Here is a 20,253-nt window from a genome sequence, read left to right as displayed (position 1 = left end):
ATTTGTTGTTGCAGAATGGAAAAACACAGTCGACAGCACAAACATCCCGTCAGTCCTCCCTGCCATTACTCAGCACACGCACTCCCTCACCTGCCACCAGCAGAGCCTTCATATTCAGAGGGCAGAAACAGTAAACACTGAGCTCAAGGCTTCCACGCGGCAGTGAGCTGAATGGGTTTAAAGACCGTCCCCTCCACGCTCAAACAGCTTTAGCTGCGTCCTTTTGGTGGAGAATTCTACTCTTTGACACTTTAGCAAAGGTATATATCATCACTCAGTGATGGTAAACACATCCCAGGAGTTATTTTGTACCCTAATTTATTTTGTTGCGCAAGTCCTTGCCATCAAGCTGCTTTCATCTCTTCAAATAGTGATTTACAACCAAAATTACCTGTCAACACAAATGCGAATCTAAGCCTGCGCTGAAAAAGGTCGTATAGCTGCATTACACTCCAGTCTGTTGAAATTACTGCCTGTCATGCCATCAATTTCTCGCTGTGTTATTGTTGTTTGTTGATGTGCAATAGTGGGTCTTAAGAGATGCAGTTATATAATGATTTTGTAAAAGTGAGTAACAAAGACTTACTGACGCTTTGCATCATTTTGTTTAATGACAGCAAGTTTGATGCTCTTCCAAACTAAAAGACAAAAAAAAAAAAGAAATTAAATGTAAAAAAAAATCCCCAACTATCTGTGTGAAAACCTGTTGGGGTTTCAGACCATATGAGCAATGAAATGTAAAAGAATTTCACACCCTATCAGGTCCTGTTTGGTTTTAAGGTTAAAGTTAGAGGTGGAGCAAGCAGCAGTCGTTCTAAGGCAGGGTAGACGAGCTCATTTTACATCGTGGGCCACATGGAGCCCACTTTGGTCTTCAGTGGACCAGTGAAACTCCTCTTTCTGTCAGTGTAAAGAGCATTAAATACATATTTTATCCCTGAAATATCTCAATATAAGAAGAAGTGCAATTTCAACCATATGTCTCGGTTTTTCTACATGATAATGAAATGCTGCTGCTGCAACTCTTTGGGCTTAAATTGTAATAAATAAATGTGAATATTACAGAAAAGGTTCTGGTAGCTTATTGCCCACACTGTCTTGTAATTATAAGGCAGAAAGTTTTTGTTTAATTTTAGTTATTTTTTTTTATTTCTTGTTAATATAAACTCTATACCCACCTTCACATTTTCCAAAGCTGTCCAGTTTGGAGTTTTGCTGGGCTGATTGTGGCCACTGGACCTTATGTTTATAGTATTTACAGTTTGGGGTGCAAAGAGGAAGCTTTTGTTATTTTCTCTGCTGAAATTATGCTTAAAATACTTTTGAGCACAATTATTTTTATTACTTATATTCATGTGGCTATAGTACATTGTGTTGTGTTTGGTAAATATGCTAAAACAGAAAAAAGTTTAATGCTTAACCAGCTCTGAATTTATGAATCCGATTTTTTTTTTTTCTTATTTGGTGCATTTGAGGGAGGACAGAGTACAGAGAAAACCCCAAACAATAAATACTACTTGGTGTCCACTTCCACTTTTTTGCTTATTGTACAATGCAAATAATAAAAATGTAGATTTTGTGCTAAAAATAAGTCATTTTTGTGTAACCATTTAAAGTCAGTTTGTCTGTTTGAATAAGAAAAACACAACTATACAACCGCACAGAGACTCACACATGAAAACGTTACGTTTCTGTGCCTGTGTTATCCGAGGATGGACTGAATGCTTCCCAGTTGAACTCATCCGTATCAGTGCAGGTGAAAAAATCAGATCTTTTTCTTTCTCCTTCCTTTGAGGTCATTCTGTGCTTTGGTTAACACACAAGTCTCCAACAATAGCCAATAGCAGCTTCCCTCTCACCTCTACATGAAGGTTTTAACCACTGCGGCTTAGACAGCAGACTGTCTGACGCCTGAACGACTGTTACTCACTGCACCAGCTCTCCGGATCATTAACCCAGATTAAACAGCTTCTCTGCTGAAGGTGTCCTCAGGTCACTGTACGATGGAATAAGAAAGGCAGGATCAAACCGTAGGAACGAGTCAGGGTGTCTGAATATAAGCCAAGTCTCATCAGCAGCTGAGCACACTGAGGTCTCTGCACACCCCGACATGCTCGCAGCTTGTGGTGGTTCACTGTTGTATTTTTGATGTTTGTTATCTAATGGCTACCTTTCAACATGTTATGCAATTGTGGCTGCAGGCACTTCATGTACAACATAGAGTTTTATTTTTTTCTGTTTTGAAGAACATGAAGGAAACTATAAAAATATCTCTGAATTTTTATCCCATAAATCACAACCTAATGGTAACTAATGCCATTATTTTTTAATGCACAGTACTAGTGATAGCACAGTATCAATAGATCGTGAGGGAACAGCTGCTATGTATATACATCTTTGTACTGTGCTGAAGAGATATCAAATAAAATTGAATTAAGGCAGTGACTGTGTTTTCACGTAATACTGCTTTCTACCACAAGGTCATACACAGAGTTCATGTGACCGTTATTTAACCAGGTAAAAAAACACATTTTCAGCGGCGCAAGACGAAGGAAATCGGTTCAGGACTAAAAATGTTTTTGTCATGGAGGAAGAGCTCTACCTTTAATCTGTGTAGCAAAGGTAAACAGACTAGGCAAGGGCAGGTAAAAGGTAAAACAAGTCAATACACAAGAAAATCCAACAGAATAAAACAGGAAACAGGAGGAAAAGACAATTCTATGCTGTGAAAACTTTATATCAGAGTTGAACATCTTGAGAAAAAGCACCAAGAAGGTTTAAAGAACAGCAGCACACAGTTAAATAAACATACACTAGTAAAACACTGCCCCCTGTGGTGAAAGTGTTAAAATTATAGACCCTTTAGTGAATATCCACCATTTTCCATGGTGTCCATAAAAAAGCATGGACAATGCTGAGTATTCTTTGACTCAATCTGAGAACCGGTATATAATTACAGTAACAGTCGCACAGGAAAAATGCACTTATGAAATATAGGGCGGTCAGGCTCTCACTTGCTACAAAGGCTCAGTGTTTAATTCCTGCTCATAATTAAAGTTAATGTTTTCAAAGTGAAAAAGATAAACTGAGAAGGGAAGATGACCTGTCCAAGTGTGAGGCTTTATTTCTTCTCTGAGTAACATAATTAAAAAGTTCATGCTTTTGTGCTTTTACCTTCGAGTGAAGATGCACTTGTTCTAAATATTGAGAGGGAAGCTTCTCTACCATCTCTACAAAAATCTACGCTTGTGTCTGATCTGACTATCTTATCCCTGGAGCCCATGAAAACAAAATCAGCGAGCAGACGATAGACCTAAGCATGTGGGTGCAGCAATCTATCACTGATATCTACATAAATCTGGAAGGAAGAAACAACCATGTCAGTGCTGGAAGCTTTCTGTTTGTAGTCTGACTAGTATTAACATGTTTTGGGGGGATTTTTAGTCTTTTTGGATAGCAAAAGCCTAACATGCTGGCTGAAATTCAATCTCAAAACCATCAGCATTAAGCTTTTTATTAATTTGCTTTTCTTTTTCTAAAGTTTATCTACATTCAAAGATTTTCAATCTGTTCCCTGGATGTCCACTGGCTACATAAGAACCCCAATTAACCACAGAGGCTAATGGGATGTTCGTGCCTCCATTAAAGAGGTTACAGTTAATCTTCAATGGAAACTCATGTAAAGCCAAAAAACACCTGCATTTTGCTGCTTCTCCTGGGAAATTCACAAAATTTGTGTGACCCTCAGATTTTCTTTTGATCAATCATAATTAGTGTTGTGCACGGGGCTGCACGGCATCAACGCGTTAGCGCTGTGCAGCCCTGTGCACGGGGTTCCGTTAGCGAGTTTGCCGCGTTAATGCGGTTATGCCGTTGATGTCATTTTAATGAGATTAACGCTGACAGCACTAATCACTAATCATAATGCATGGATTGTGTGTCATCTTATGTTACCCAAGTTGCCAGATCGCCTATCAAAAAAATCCATGTACATAACGCACAACCAGATTCAAAGAATGATTTAGCTGGCTTCTTAGCTGTCATTAGCTATTTTAGCTTAGTTCCAGATGTGTATGGATGCTAATTGATTTATAGAATGTTTGATTTGAAAGCAGAGTTCAGTGTGATGATGAATCTGGGATAAAGTTTCTTAGTCCTGTGGTGCGTGCTTTGATGGACTTATGACATTTACCTGAGAGCAGACATTCAAACAGCAGATGTGAGATAGGTTCTTTATAATACTTTCTGAAAGCTGCATGACGTGCATATGTTTCTAAGAGCAGGCAGCTGTGTGTGGCGATCTTTGGTGCAGCTTTTATGAGTCTCTGCAGAGCTGTTACCGTATGTGTCAGAGCGCCCTGGGTGAGGACACTTTCAACGGTGTAGTGGTAGAAAGACAACAGAAGGTTTTGGAGACAGATTCATTTTCCTCAGGGATCTCGGGAAATACAATCTTTGTGGGGGTTTTTCTTTTTTTTTTTGTTGAGACAATGTGTGTCTTCTGAAACTACAGACTCTCTCCACCTCCTCTCCATTTATGCTCGGTGGCAGGTGGGCATTCTGATTTCTCCCAATTATGAACAGTGATTAGGGAAAAATGATTGTTATACAGTGTCTTCAAAATAACTTCACACATCAGCGATCTGATAAACACCCCCACCCACCCCGTGTAAACACAAAAAGATTTTGGTAGGTGCGTGATGCTCAACACTTACAGCGACGTACAGCGAGTCAAAGTTGAGAGAAGAATCCAGTGAAATATGCACAAGCCCGTGAATAATATTAGCACATTAACTTTAGAAACACTTCCACAGCAGCATGAAGGTGGTCACACTTTGTCAGCAAGAGCACATCTTTAAAAAAAGAAATTTGGTAAACACTGTTCTTCAAGTGCAAACTTCCTTTAAATGAGATGCTAGCACTCTGTTAACATTGAGAAAGGGCAGACATTGATTTGTGACAGAAACATGCAGAAGAAGAGCGCAGCCCATTTCCTTTTTTAAATACATAACACCGCATTCCTGCTTCATTACCCTGCAACACACAGCGTTTGCAGTCATTGTTCACCGAGACAGGAGATAAAAAGCATTGCACCTTTTCACCACCTCTACTTCCACTCCACTACAACAACCACTCAGTCCGAGAAATCACCTCGAGGTCCCGTTCGCATACCAAGCACAAGGAATATGTAGCCCTGACCTCAAGTGAAGCCATTTTTATTTATACAAGTTAATATTACAAATCTGCGTCAATGGGGCTTTACTCTGCACAGCATTAAACACCCTCTGTCCTTAGAGTTTGAAGTGAGATTGGAAACACCCTTCAGTGAGAGAAATGGAAGAAACCTCCTCAGGGAGCACAGCTGAGGATTAGACAGCAACGCCGTGGATGGATGGCGTGTTTACTGAAAAGGAACAGATTCACAGAATAGACAATCAAGGAGACAAAATTACAACAAGTAAACATAAGACGACTTAAAAAGCTCTACTTTGCTTTATTTTACTCGGGTTTCCTGCTGTCAGAGGCAACATTTCAAATCTTATCTTTATGAGGAATAAAACCGTCAGCGGCGGAGGGCATGCAGCAGCCGCTCGGATGATAAATTGTGCAGACTGCTCCTTTTTCAAATCCCTTATCATGTTGCAACAACACAGACAGAAGCCAAGAGAGACATAAAACTGCTTGTGGTCTCTCTGAGATGAAAATATACACTTATGTTCACATCTGGATGTTCAGATCTACACTGAGCTGATATTTAACCAGAGTCAGGCGTGTCAGATTGCCAGCAAAAATATATCAGTTTTTCGGGGGTTTATCCATCCCACTTCGATTTGTGTGTTTGTGTAGCTTCCTTTGATGTGTAGTAATAGAGGTGTGGTTTATGGTGGAGACATGTTATTGGATGCCTGAGACTTTACTGCTCAGGACGCACTTGGGGGGTTACATGCTTCACTACATTCACTATTTATTTGTGTTTCTTAAGGGAGTGAATTCACACGGCGAGCCAGCAAGCCATTCGGTTTGCTAATTTTCATTACTTCGCTTGATTCTCAGTGCCCTCGCCTGCGCTGCAGTTTCAGAACCTGCCCTAATTTGTTTCTTTTGTGTTTCGGTTTGTCGAGTCGGTTAAAAGATTCCCAGGGGATAACGTGTTTGGAAAGAGATGTTTACCGCCTTTACGCTGCTCACCGTTTAGACTGTGTAATGCCATACCATCTCAGGCAGCTGCTGCAGCTCACGGATGCTCTTCCGATGAACCCGCGCTTGTTTAAATTCAGTTTTGAGTTTCTACCTTGCAGCAATACGGGTGTAGACTTTTCTCAGTGGGTCAGGCAGCTCGTTGGTTTGTTGTCACTTCTTCAGATGAACAAAGAGAGCCGGTAGTGTGTGTAGTCCACTCTGTGTATTTCTGAGTCCAGGGAAATCGCTTTAAAGAGCAGCCCCATCAGACAGTTTGCAAATTAAATTCTACTGTAAAACCACAGATGAGAGTAAACATTGAATTATACATTAGATGCCTGGATTCACTTCAGTCTGCTCGCTGAATGTATTCTCCATTTGTTTCACTGCTCTTTGAAACACATGATCACTTGTCCTGAGTTGTATTTAGTCTTTATCAGTCAATGTGGTTCTGTGCAGCCTGAGTTAAGGCTATAGTTTGGGCCCAGTCCAAATGATAGTGATTGGACTAAATACTGCCACTGTGCTCTGAGATATCAGGTAACCACGTGAATTTAAAGGGATGACTTTGATTGTCCACTAGAACGACACACGAGGACGTCTTGCTGCTGCTTTTCCTACCTTCAGATTTCCACATATGAAAGAGCTGTGGTCAAACTACTAGTGCAAGTATGTGAGATCTGCCAGTAGGATGAGTAGAGGATTGTCAACTGACCCATCTGCTGATCTGTATTCTGGATGAGCTTGATCTGAACTAACGTTATGCTCAGTAATTATAATGCACATTTGTTCTTTCCAGCCTATCAAATGTGTAATTGATCGATTATTTGATCGTTAGTTGTAGATCAGTCTGCGAACCCGTTGGCTGTGACCTGTCTGTAGGGATGATGGTTAACAACTTCCTGCTTCTTACACTGGTAATTCTTTACATTCTGACCATAGATTCGGATAAACTGAAGGTGAATCATCCTCAGACAAAATCTGATATCAGCCAGTGTGTTCCTCTTTCCTTTTCCAAATGAGCTGTTTGTGTGCATGCAGATAAATCCTACTCAGGTGTGTCATGATTAAGGAATATTATTTGGATAAGATTATAAATTCTGCATGTGACTGTGTAGATATCTGTTTTCAAAATGGAATAGAAATAGAAAATAAAAAAATATTAATACAAAATTATAGAGATTAATGATAATGACGATGCTATTCTCTTGATTATCATTGGATCCACTTCCTTTGGTTTATTTTGGGTCATGCCTGAGCATTCTGGGAAAAGGCCCGGTCCAACATTTTGCATTCATCATAAACCTTTAGTTCAGTTTCCATTCTGCTGTTACAGCAGGTCTGAAATACTCTGGCACAGCCATGTTGATGTTTCCCGACCAACACCGGCAAGCTGCCGAAACTAGAAGAAGTGTGGCAAAAAATAATGGATGGCAACTATTATCTGCTGAAGAAGAGCCGCACACATGAGCGATGGCGTCCTTTAAATGCTTTTTCAAACACGCTTCAGTGTGATGTAACTGTGCACGATAGTGTTGTCTTGGGGAAAAAGAAAGCTGGCAGATGTGCATCTTAATCCCAACATATTGAATCATTTATTCAAAGCTCGAGTCCTGCTACAGCAGAGACATGATCACAGTTGAGGGGATTACAGTTTTTAGTGTACTCTCCTCTTATCCTCTGAAAAACCTCATCGAATCACAGCAGCAGCTATCTACTTAGAGAGAGTTTTGAATAACAATTTAAAAAACTTATTTTATTTCAGTAATGGACCCAGAATAATCTCAACGTGCTAAATTACTTTATTTGGTTCTACTTTATATTATAGAGTCATTCAGTATTGAAACTATGTTGGCCCAGATATTCAGGTCTCGGTATAATGCAATATTGATGCAATGGGCAGTCTGAGTAAATGCCTCACACAGAGATGGGAGTGAATCAGGGATGGGTTTTGTACTCTGAATGAATCTTTACAGCAGTGTTTTTGTACACGAGAGCCACAAAGTGGTCCATTATCAACAGCAATTACAGTATTTCTCCATCTCCAGCTATATGTAGTTTTTCACTTTATGAAGAAGAGATGAAATACTGGATCTAAGAGATATGTTTTCAGCTTTCACATTCACCTCCTCCTGCTTGAGCTTTTCACGGCAGCTTATCCACATCTGTAACTCTGTAAGGGTCAGTTTGAACTTGTCCCTATTGAGATCTGTTTGCATGTGCATGAACATGCAACTGACATTTGACTTTACACTAATAGTACACAGATGACTACTGAACCTCCTATTCCACCACATCCCAAAGGTTCTCTATGGGATTGACATCTGATGATTGTGGAGGCCGTTTGAGTAACCTAAACTTATTTTCATGTTCAAGAAACCAGTTAAGATCATTTGAAAGTTATCTTCAAAGTAGTCATCAGAGGATGGGTACACTGTGGTCATAAAAGAAAGAACATGGTTAGCAACAATACTCGGGTAGGCTGTGGTGTTTCCACAGCTAAGGGAACTAGCTGTGGTGCTAAGAGGCTGAAAGAGTGCCAAGAAGTCACCTAGCATACCACCAGCCACCGGTTCTTAGCTAACATGAGTGGCACCCGGTGTGGTCTTCTGCTGCTGTAGCCCATCTGCTTCAAGGTTTGATACATTCAGATATGCTCTTCTGCTTTCCTTTGCAAGCTGGTAATTCTCCTCTTACAAGGTTTTGTGGGAAAATCCCAGCAAATCAACAGTTTGGAAAATACTCAGATGAGCCCATCTGGCACCAACAACCATTCCATGTTCAAAGTTACTGAAATCCTCTTTTTTCCCATTCTGGTGCTTGGTTTGAACTTAAGCAGGTCATCTTAACCATGTCTACATGCATAAATGCAATGAGTTGCTGTTATGTGATTGGCTGATTGGATAGTTCAATTAATGAACAGCTTACCAGGTACCTATAGTGAATGATCATGTTAAACATGGGGAGAGTTTAATCAGACCCCTGAGAGCCAAAAGCTTATAGATCAGACTGCTCTATCACCCAGTTTCTATGTGTATTTGTCTCTCTATGATATCAAGGAGACAAGGTATTCCTCATACTATTACTAAAAAAACTCAAATATGATGCACCAGGTGTTCACGAGTTCAACTGTGCAATAAGCTGGACTACAGAGGTCAGCTCAGGGACGCCACAGTTTAAGCTGAAAACAGAGATGGGTATCTCTTCCATGTAGCTTCTAATAATATATTAAAAATATTCTGCTGCACATTTTTAGATTTATGCTGTCACCAGTAATTTTTCAACTGTTTTCTCTTTCTGGTGAGTGGAACGTCTAACAACCTCTGTGGGTTTTGCTTTATGAAAGACGTCAGCTGTCTTTATGTCCTGGTGTGCGTTTCAAAATGCAAGCGTGCATATGAAGGTGACTCTGCAGTTACTTTACCTTAAAGGGATTTCTCTAGGTTTAGACTTGTCAAAATGTCACCCATGACTTAATGCCACACAGGCAGCTTTCATGATGATGTTTTTTATTTTGTTATATATGTGAATAATAGTGTAACATTTCTATGAATATGGCTGTTTGTATAGTTGGGTAGACCAAAGGGCAAAGCGTTTAGGATGGATTTAAAGTGTTTTTTTCCCTTGAAATCAAGCATAGCGTGAGATCCGGTGGGCGATGAAGTCACGCTCAGCCTCGATCCCAGCAGGTCTGCCAATCTCAGTGCCAACCCTCATCATCTAATGGCTCGACAATACACACGCATTTCTGTTCAAGTCGAGTCAAGAAAAAGCTGCATTTTAGCCCTATTTTTAAACATGTAAGTGCATATGCATACACAAATGAGACCATGAAACGAAGCCTCATCTCTATATCACTTACAGGCTTCAAATGGAGTAGCTTGTCATGTCAGAATGTTGAATGAGATGCTAATTCTTGCTCAGAGTTTGAATTTAACTTTTGGTGCTATCTTTACTTTGACTTGGCTCACTGACAACCTTTACTCTGGAGATGAATTCTGCATGACGAGGACAGGAAGAGGAAGACGATAAAGAACGGTTGGATAGCTGTTATGCTGAGACATATCCAGGCACTATATGGTTGATTACAGTCACTTAATCCTGGCTGTCGGCATGTGCTTCACCGTGGCTGAAGCTACTTCTCCCACCCGCTCATTGCAAACTTTCCACAACAAAGGAGCTACTATCACACACAAGTTTCTTAAAGTTTTCTTAAAGGGAAAGGCACTGGCAGTAAGAAGAGATTTAGCTACTTCTGATTTTAGATCCCTTTAAACTTTAAAGGTGCAGCAGGTCCCCTTAACCAAAAAAACAAAAACGCAAAGGAAAAAGACAATGCCACAGGCTCATTTATTCCCAATATTGTCACAATAACTTATTGTCCTGCAACCCTCCAAACAGCTGACAAGAGCCGGCTAAACAACAACATTAGCTAGTTTTAAGCTAACATTATGCCAGCTAATGTTAGGCTCGAGTATGCTAAAAGTCTTTCCTTTCCCTCTGATAAACAGTTTGATTACATTTTCACATCATATTTTCACATCTGATGGACTCACGGAGAGTCCATCAGATGTTCATTTCAAAGACTGTTTCACTAACACCCGCTAACAGCAGCTAAATGAGGCTAACAGTAGCTAACAACAGCAGAAACTGCAGTGCGTACCAACAGTTCTGGATATCCTAAACAATCCACTTCAGTATCGCTGGTATTGGTCAAAAGTGAGCTTCTCTGACTCACTGACTTGTATTAGACTCATTTCACAAAGTTTTACAGCTTCTTCCAGAATAAATAAGCATTGATAGCTGGGCTGACAGCCTTCCACAGATAGGGAAAAACTGGGGCTGATCTGGATCTAGCTCAGACATTAGTAGAAACACGCTAGCCAGCCACAGCATTTATTGGGTACAGTCTAAACTCAATGTTTTTGATCTCTCTTAGTTGACTAAAACATGTTTGTCCTATCGCAGCCACCCTTAGTTATGTTTATACACTTGAACTGGGAGAAAAGAAAAGCTGCAATATTCTTTTACACAGTGTAACTTTAGCCATAAGCACTGTCTACTGTTTTGAAGACAGATGAAGGCTAAACTCAAAGAATCCTAACTGAATCTGGGTTTCTCGACCAACTTTTGGACTGAAATTTAATTGAGTAGAGTTATTGTCTGTTCTTTGTCTTGGCGCCTACCTGTTCGAGTTTCCCATAAAAGCCATCCAAAACCGAGACCAGAGTGGGAGCAGATTTCTCACCATGTTTGTATTTTCCCACACTGATTTTGAGTACTGCACTTTACTTGCTGGACATTTTTGTGGATGTTTTTAAGAAACGGGACCTTCCTCTTTCAACCTCCCACCAAAACTATTTGTGTGTGACTCTGTATTTTTTTAATGCTCCTTGTACTGTGTTTGTTATTCTCTTAAGAAGCCCCCACAGCTTCACATCCACCTACACCCAGCTGCACGATGGCGCCCTGCCCACCCTCCCCTTTACTTGAAGAACTCTCCAGCTGGCCCCTCTCACCTCTGAGGAGCCTGCATCTCCCTCGCTCTCTCTGCGTGAGACCAAAAATCATCCTGTGCTGATTAGCAGGAAACTTTACAGCCCTGCATTTGTGTGTTTTACAAGCAGACTTGTTTTCTATTCTGGGAGTAATGTGCTGAATAAGGCTGCCTGGAGGGGCCTTTTTCCCTGACATGGTCTGTCTGCACGTTAATCTGTGATGAAAGGCTTGTGGCAGTGTTTGTTTAAATGTACACATTAATCAGATGTAGCACCACCTACATGACTGAACTCCATTTGGGATTCAGATATTTATCAGTCCTGGCTTTTCCAGGCCTGAAACATTATCTCCCCTCGTCTTATATAGCAGGCTGAATATTGAATAGCGGTATTAGATTATAACTCTCTGAGGGGAAATATGAATCTTTGAAGCAAAACGAACTGAACAGGGAAGGATTGTGCTTTAATTAATGTTTGTCTCATGGCCTTTTGACAACCAAAGCAGCAGTAGCTCTGAATATTACCGCCCATATATCAAAGCATCTGCAGAGCTCTGTGAGCTCCTATTAGTCAGATCACAGCCACACGTAGTGTACATCCAGCAAAACATTAACTTTAACAGTGTTTCAAATAAAAAGACACAGCTGCAAGGTATCTCATTAGACCCTGCGGGAAACAGACAACACGAGCATTCTTCTTAATTCTGCTCAGGAAACAGTAAAAGCAGACAAGCCCGTCTCATATGGCTTATAAAAGTTCATGGATGTCTCTGTTATTAAAGGCAGCCCTGACTTTGCAGGCTTTTTAAGAGAAAAAGGAGCTGATTGCATTTTTTTGTTGTTTAATTTTATTAGGAAACATTAAAAGCAGTACATGTGCTGAGTGCTTTAAAGGAAAGAGGTTGAAGGAAAGGACGGGGACTGTTATAATCTAATTTAGTGGGTAATTTGGTTAGCTGCAAAATTAAAAATACTGGATGTCAGTGAATTTCCATATGCATGTGTTTTATTTTTATTTAGTGGTAACTGCAATGAGCTGCACAATCTCTATTTTTAAATGTGTTTATATTCTCTACACTTTGTACAGTATAATAAGGGCACAAACTTCACAGATCGTCTCAAGGAGAGCGACTCTTTCCTTTGAGCTTTATTTACATTCCTCTTCACAATCTTTCAGACTCACCCGATGTATTATCTTATTTTCTTTTTCATTCTTCAGGAGGATACAGATCACAACTACTACACATCAAAAACGTACGGCCCTTCAGATCCAATGAGCAAGGACTTGTGGGTAAATATCGACCAGATGGACAAGGACAAAGTGAAGATCCACGGCATTCTGTCCAACACACACAGACAAGCTGCGGTAAGTCAACACACATCATGAGAGAAGATTGACTTGATCTTGGCATATTTAAAGACATTTAAAACCCAAAATTATCCATCAGATGTGTGTATTTAACTTGGATAAATGGTTATTATGAACTATAATTTTGTTATCCTGAAAATGAATCTGAGCATTTGTAAAGAAATATGTTTACATCTGAACCTTACTCATGTTGAATTCGTGTACAGGTGCTTTGATCTGCTTTAGCTCGGTTCACAGATGTTGGTGTTTTTTCCAGAAATGGACCTGTTGCTCCATCTACAACTGCTGCTCACTACAATATCTTTGTTACTGTGGAACAACAATTATCATCCCATTTTAAGACATTTTATATTTGACTTCCTTGCACTGATTTTTTGTTGGTACTTTGTCCACAGTAAAGGTCGCTAGGACATAATAAGACTAACAGTTTTTCGGAGTTTAGTAGGACAAAGGCACAAGTTTTGTATTTTTGTCACTGTACAACACAAGTTTGTGGCTCTTTTTATGTATATTTTTATATTTAATGACTGAAAAGCATGTTTTATTAGATTGAGATCAGGTGACTGACTTGGAAAAATGCCCCATTTCTTTGCTTTGGAAACTCTTGGGTTGCTTTTGCGGTATGCTTTGGGTCATTATCCATTTGCATTGTAAAGCTCTGTCTGGTCAGCTTTGCAGCATTTGGCTGAGTCTGAGCAGAGAGCATAGCCCTGTACACTTCACAATTCATCCTGCTACTTCTATCAGCAGGCACATCATCAATAAACACTAGTGGCCCAGTTCCACTGGCAGCCATACATGCCCATGCCATAATTCATCCTTTGAGCTGTTTCTCTCCTTCATCCTTTTCTCTTCCTATCATTCTGGTTTAAGCTAATCTTGGATTCATCTGTCAAAATAAGTTTTTCCAAAACAGTGCAGGCTCTTTTAAATATTTTCTGCCAAAGTCTAATCTGTCCTTCCTGTTCTTGACTGTAACCTTGTCATAAACCCTCTGTATTTCCATTCATGAAGGGGATACTTGCTTAGATGTTACGAAGTAGAAATAATTCACCATGCACTTTAGTTGACCCTTTTTAAGAATGAACCAGATTGTAGATTTGGCCACTGTTCATGTCCAGTGACGTCCAATGAAGCAGACATAACATATGAAGCTGATTTAAAGTGTACAATTTGTCACTGTAAATGAGGAGGATAGTGACAATAACCCCTCTGAAAACAGTTATTTTCTTATCACTACACACACATTACTGGAAGCACTACGGTTGTTCTTAAGGCAAAAAACAGAAAGTAATTCTTCGTGCATTTTTACCATTAAAAGTATCCCTGCAGTGAAAAAATTAGAAAGCTCCCCTCCCTCCACCTCAGCACAAGCAGGTGATGCATGCAAACTGCATACTGATGGAGTCACACAAGGCAGCAGCAGACTGACTGAGAAACAAAGCAGAATGGCAGTAAAAGAGAGAGAGGGAGAAAGAAAAAGTGCCCAGGGTGAACAATAGCTGGCAAGGATACAGAATAGAGGCCCACATTGAGAATTCTGCTCCTTTACCTTCAGCCGGGTGGTGATGGATTGAGCTATCCACTCTGAGGCAAGCTATTCATTTTAGCCACTGAACGTCCTGGCTAAGAAGTGAGGCGTTCTTGTAAACAGCATCGAGGAAAGGTTCTCTGACTTTGTTTTACTAAGTGAATTCCTAATTCAGCGGTCAACTGAGGAATCTGGAGTCAAAAGGAGACGCTGGAATTCTCAGCTGAATAATTTGATTTCATATTGGAGTGAAAGAAGCAGTGAAAACCATCTGTGCTGAACTGATCTGCGGCACAACCTCAGCAGACTAACGTTTTAAACAAATAGACTTTATAATGAAGACAGTTAAAGTCCTGCATATACTCAGAGATCTTCCTTCCAAACTATGCCGGCTGCCAGCTCTTACTCAAAGAAATTGGCTAATAAAGTTGTAAAACAAAATGCAGTCACAGAGGTTAGCTTCATCACCGGAGTGCAGAAAAGTTAAGCTCTGGATTGTCTCTAAGGTCTGCAAGATTCGTCGTGGTTTGCCACAGGATTACTCCCTCTGGAACAATCTCTAGCACCATGGATAATATCAGCATGTTCACTGTGGACTGTCCATCTCCGTAACACTTACTGGCAGTGTCTGGAATAATTTGAACCCGAGGGATAAAACAATGAATGTAAACTATAATTTATAGGATACATTTTTGGCTACCCTGTAGTCTCTTAAAGATAATTTTATTATGTGTCCGTTCATTTGAAAATATTTATAAATAGAATATGAGCCCATCTCTGTGTAAAAGATTGTTGTTTAAATATTTCCCGTGAGAAATGGTAGACCTCAAGAATCCACAGCCATGCTAGCAGCTCTATGAGGGTACGCTGGATAATGCTTTGAGCTAAATGCTAACATTAGCATTAAACATACATTGGTAACAGTGATGCTGATGATGTTTAGCTGGTAAAATTTTGCCATTTAGAGGATCTTAGTATGGTGAGTTAGCGTGAAAAGAAATAGCTAATTAGTCTGGATGAAGCACACAGGAAAGCTATTGTTAGCTGTTAAACTTCAAGCATAACTTTGCTCCGCTAGGAAGTGACAGGATAGACTATTTCCGCTAACTGTTACTAAACCTCTAGCACAGTCTTTCCCAACCACTGTGCAGCGGCACATAGGTGTGTCGTGCTCCAGATTTTCAGGGTTCCAAATTGCACCTCACTGAGAGGTGACGTGCGCACATTAGTCATGCAATTATTCCTACTAGTATGCTAGAGCAGTGTTTCCCAACCTTTAGGAGCCACGGCACATATTTTACATTAGAAGATCACATGGCACATCACCAAACAAAAATGTCACGAAAAGCATATTGATCATTTTTCCCCGCGCACCTGGTATAGCAGAATTGGTTCGATTTGACCCCAGTATACCTTTTATACTTTCTTGTGACCACTACTCATGCTAGGGCCTTCATCTCCAGGACCCAGGTCATAGGTAAAACTATGTAAAGACACATTTCATATTTCTGACTTTGGGTGTCACAGTGCTGACTTGTAAGTCCTGAGCCATATCCTCATCTCTCTATATTTTGCTAGGAAAATGGGAAATAGTTGCACTGATTTATTGAAGCATGTACAAACATACATGGAAGAACAGTAAACCCTACTTTTGTCCACTGCCTTATTCACAAGGGGCCAAACTGTATATTATATTTGGCATTTTTTGACAGATTCAACTAAAGAAGTGGGAAGCATTTGTATTTTAGTGAAACAACCTTTGCTCGTGGTACTTTAGAAATTCAGAAGCAGATCTGGCTCTTTGAAAGCAAAATATAACGAACTAAGGGGTGGCTCAAGATTTCTTCTTGTTTTCCTAGGTAAAAAACGACTGCCACTGAATAGTTACATGCAGAAATAAATACTCCATGAGTGTTTAAGAAAGTACTGTCATTGCTTCACATTGTATATTTCAGCTGTGACATAAACATTTTATTTTGTTTCAGCAAAACTGTGAGTTCAGTGTTTGTCTTTTTTAGTTTGTAGGACTTCTTTCTTCTCATAAAGATTACCCTGTAAAGTAGAGCAGATGTAACACACCGGGCACTTTGGTATTTGTTTTTCACATTTTCCTTCTGATCTAAATCCTCTATTTGTTTTTTTAAGATCAAAACAGCTTTTTCTTGGATCCTGTCTTAGCTTATCATCCCGACTGAGGTCATCTGTCTGTTTTTTGTTTTTGTTTTTTCACAGAGAGTTAATCTGTCCTTCGATTTTCCTTTTTACGGACATTACCTGCGTGAAATCACAGTGGCGACCGGTGGTAAGTGAACACTGCTTTTGCCCTCTGTTCTCAGTCGTAGTTATTAGTGTTATTATTGGATATGCTGCATGTGCTTGGTATATTATACTGTACACAGACAGATTTTTATTGCTGTGGGGTTTAGCAGGGAATGTGGTGAGATTTATGAAATGAGTCTGGAGTACAGAGGCATTTATGAAATGGGGAAGAAAACCACAGTCTGTGTGCATACATGTGTGCATGTCTGAATGTGTTTCTAGTACTTGGTGAACCTGTGGGTGTGGTGTGGCTACTGTACAAAGAGATCTCCCCCCTAAATACAGAAAAAAGGACCAAACAATGAGTTATTTCTGCAAAAGATGCTTCTTGGAAACTAAATCAGGGAGATTCAGGGTTTAAAAACCTTGTCTGGCACAAACCACAGTACAAAACCACCACCAACAATCTTCCAGCCAAGCAGGCAGCCTGATACAAGACGTTTACAGCTCTTACCTCCGTGGGATAGTCTGCTAGAGCAGGGGATAAAACAACAAACCACTCCCAACACTCTGCACACCAGACTTAACCGGAGGAGAAACCAGCCCAGTGGGTTTGGACTGGAGACAGGAGTCGTTCTGCCAAGTGGCCCAGCGCACCCTGATAGACGTGGATAAAGAGGTTGGGGTATCAGAGGATGTGTATCTGGGGGCGAGACACGTGACGCGGCAGACGTGTTCGCCAGAGTGTGCAAAGCAATTTTCCACTTGAGTCTTGATGGCGAAACCGCAACACCCCGACCGGCTATTATCACATCAAAGACTAAAGCCCTGCACTTACTCAGCTATTTCAGAGATGTTGTGCAGCGTTTAACTGTCGGGGGAATAATAAAGAAATAATCTGTTGTGTCTCTTATCTTCATTCTCATCACTGTCTCGTGTCCCCACTTGATCCTCGATCGCTGGGGAAAGTTCAGCGGGCTTTAGAGACGTTCTGGATGATGGTGAGGAGGAATGGATGGGCAGAGGCGCTACTAGCCCGGAAGAGATAACAGGAATTTGCATTTCTCCAGACAGAGATGGAGGGACAAGGCCGCGAAGAAGAGGGGAAGCAGAGGAGGAGGAGGCAGCTATCTGCCTCTCACAGGCCTCGGGGACTTTGTCTCCGAGACGCCCTCCTCATATCCCTCCATTTCAGGACCTATCAGTCAGCTCGCCCTCCTCTCACCACTGTACCATCTTTGCTGCCTGCCTTCATTTCTGTCAGCAGGTCACACTTTTTACTTCAGCAGATATTTTTCTTTCTTGCTTCCTACGCGGAAAAACTCTGCTGGAAAAGATAATTTCTTAACAGAGGGTGACAAAACGGCAGCGGACTTGCATTCGGATTTCATTACTTTCCAAACAGTAAAGCAGCCAATCCTCAAACACATTAATGATCCAGGCACTAAGACTGGGTTGGCATGTATCCTGAATACACATCGAAGGTCCAAGTGTACTTTTCAACTTTTTTGATACAGTGACTGTAGATTTAAACATCAAAATGGCCTCATTCTAAGAACTTAAGCTGGACCTAATATGCATTTCCTCTTTAAACTGCTACACTGATGGACTCTCATGTTAAACATGGCCAAAGTTTCAAGTAATGAGGTTAGCATATCCCAGTAAGCCAGGAGCCTGAGGCTTCAAGTAAAAACACCCTGTTTTAGACTTTTTTGTTGTAATATTGGCTCTATATGATGTCAGTGAGAGCAGATATCCCTATTATGTTCACATCAGTTGAACAGCTCAGGCTGTGAGCACAGAAGCTTCATGCACGTTCTGTTAGCGAGGGGCATCCAATCAAAAGAAAGGCAGCTGAAAGGGAGGTTGGCGTCAACAGAGACAGTTCTGGTGAACTGAGGCACTGGACAAAGGCCCAGTATAATATGAATAAAGATTATTCTAAACTACAGAGAGCCAACATTAAAGTACAGAGTGAGAAATTAACAGAGTAGGTTCCCATTGATGTTTTAGCTTTAGTAATCTGAAATAAGGCAGATTACTGTAGATACTAATACACAAGGACGTCAATTTATACTGGAAACGGGTTCAAGGAATGTCTTTAACAATGCATAAAAATAATGAATACAAATATTAGTAATAGAATAAAGACTTTTCTACTTTCCTTCAAAGTAAACTAAAAGAAAATAGTGATGCATGCACATTTGAATAATCCTGCTTACAACATACTGCAGTCAGCTGAGAGCCAGAGTAGAGAGGCTGAGTGTGAATATAAGTGATGACATATGATCTGACCACTGCCAGCTGTGTGGACGGTTATCCAGCTGTGCACCGATTTCAGTGGTTGAGCTGTCACTTGTTAGAGGAAGAATGCATGCATCAGCTTACAGGAAACACAGGACAACTGCATGAATCAGCTTGTTTTTTTTAAGTTTTGCAGTCGTTAATGTTTAAGGTACCAAATGCATAACATTCGTGAGGTATGAGGTACTTAAACTCTTGGGAACAAAAGCTCATATGAAATGTTATTAGAAGCAGACATGAGGAAGACAACAAACAGCAGGATTTTCATTAGAAAGAGTCGCCCCTCGATCTGGACTTACAGCACTGCTGTGTTTTGTGTTGTTTTAAGAAAATCACTCTGTGCATCAGACTGCCACGCTATGTAAAAATGTACTATATGAGAGCAATGTTATACTGTTCCTTCAGTCTCGTCTTTGTGTTAGTGTCTCCCACCTGTTTCCTCTAGCCTTAGTACCTTGTTTAGAAATTGTCTGAGTCTCTTCTTGCCTTTTGTCGTGTTGTTCGCCAGTGCTGTGTGTTCCCTGGCTCTGTGGTTACCAGTAGGTAGTTTTCCTGGTCTTGTTTGCGTGTGTGTTTCGGGGCTTCGTTTATTTTATAAATTTGAGTTTACACTGTCTCCTTCGATCCATAGCCTTCCTGCCACATAGCTGTCCTGTGACACCCACTCCCTCCCTAATTTTTTTCTCATCAAATTTACAGCCCCCGTGTAGTCGTGGTATGTCCACATATTCGTCTTGATGGTTGCACTAAATTAACCTTTTCACAACATGGAAGATATCAGTACCTCCAATACTTATCTTCTGGGGTAATACCATAACATGCAGCAGCTTACGTACCTAAATTACTAGTCAGTTTTGCCTGTGAATGTTTCCATGAGCAGAAGTAGGGTCACCAAGGATCACCTTTTATTTTGGCGCAACACATTTGTGAAATATAAAATGCTTCGTGTTCTGTGATAATAGAGCAGTTACAGTTTTGTGAAAAAGGGAGCAGCTGAAACGTGCTTCTTGTATCAAAAGAAAAATAAAAACACAGAGCAGACATTAAATTTACATAGATAAGAAAACTATGCACTAAAAAAAACCTCATAAAATATCTGTGTGAATCCTCTTC

At 40.4% G+C, this 20,253-nt stretch overlaps 1 protein-coding gene across 2 annotated transcripts in view; it reads left to right on the top strand.

Annotated features, from left to right (window-relative positions):
- Positions 1 to 20,253, top strand: part of plxdc2b (plexin domain containing 2b) — a 106,163-nt gene that overhangs the window by 44,181 nt on the left and 41,729 nt on the right. The window contains exons 1-3 of one of the 2 annotated variants that reach the window (XM_025910114.1): positions 10,198 to 10,218; positions 12,897 to 13,043; positions 16,810 to 16,879. In XM_025910114.1, coding sequence (XP_025765899.1) covers positions 12,951 to 13,043; positions 16,810 to 16,879 — 163 coding nt within the window. In that variant the 5' untranslated portion in view covers positions 10,198 to 10,218; positions 12,897 to 12,950. Of the gene's footprint in view, positions 1 to 10,197; positions 10,219 to 12,896; positions 13,044 to 16,809; positions 16,880 to 20,253 lie in introns of those variants that run through there. The other variant, XM_005448936.4, reaches the window with a different exon arrangement.

Source organism: Oreochromis niloticus, linkage group LG9 (assembly GCF_001858045.2).
Source record: "Oreochromis niloticus isolate F11D_XX linkage group LG9, O_niloticus_UMD_NMBU, whole genome shotgun sequence".
NCBI classification, from domain to species: domain Eukaryota; kingdom Metazoa; phylum Chordata; class Actinopteri; order Cichliformes; family Cichlidae; genus Oreochromis; species Oreochromis niloticus.
Note: the sequence above shows the minus strand (reverse complement) of the source record. Positions and strands in the feature narration are given on the sequence as shown.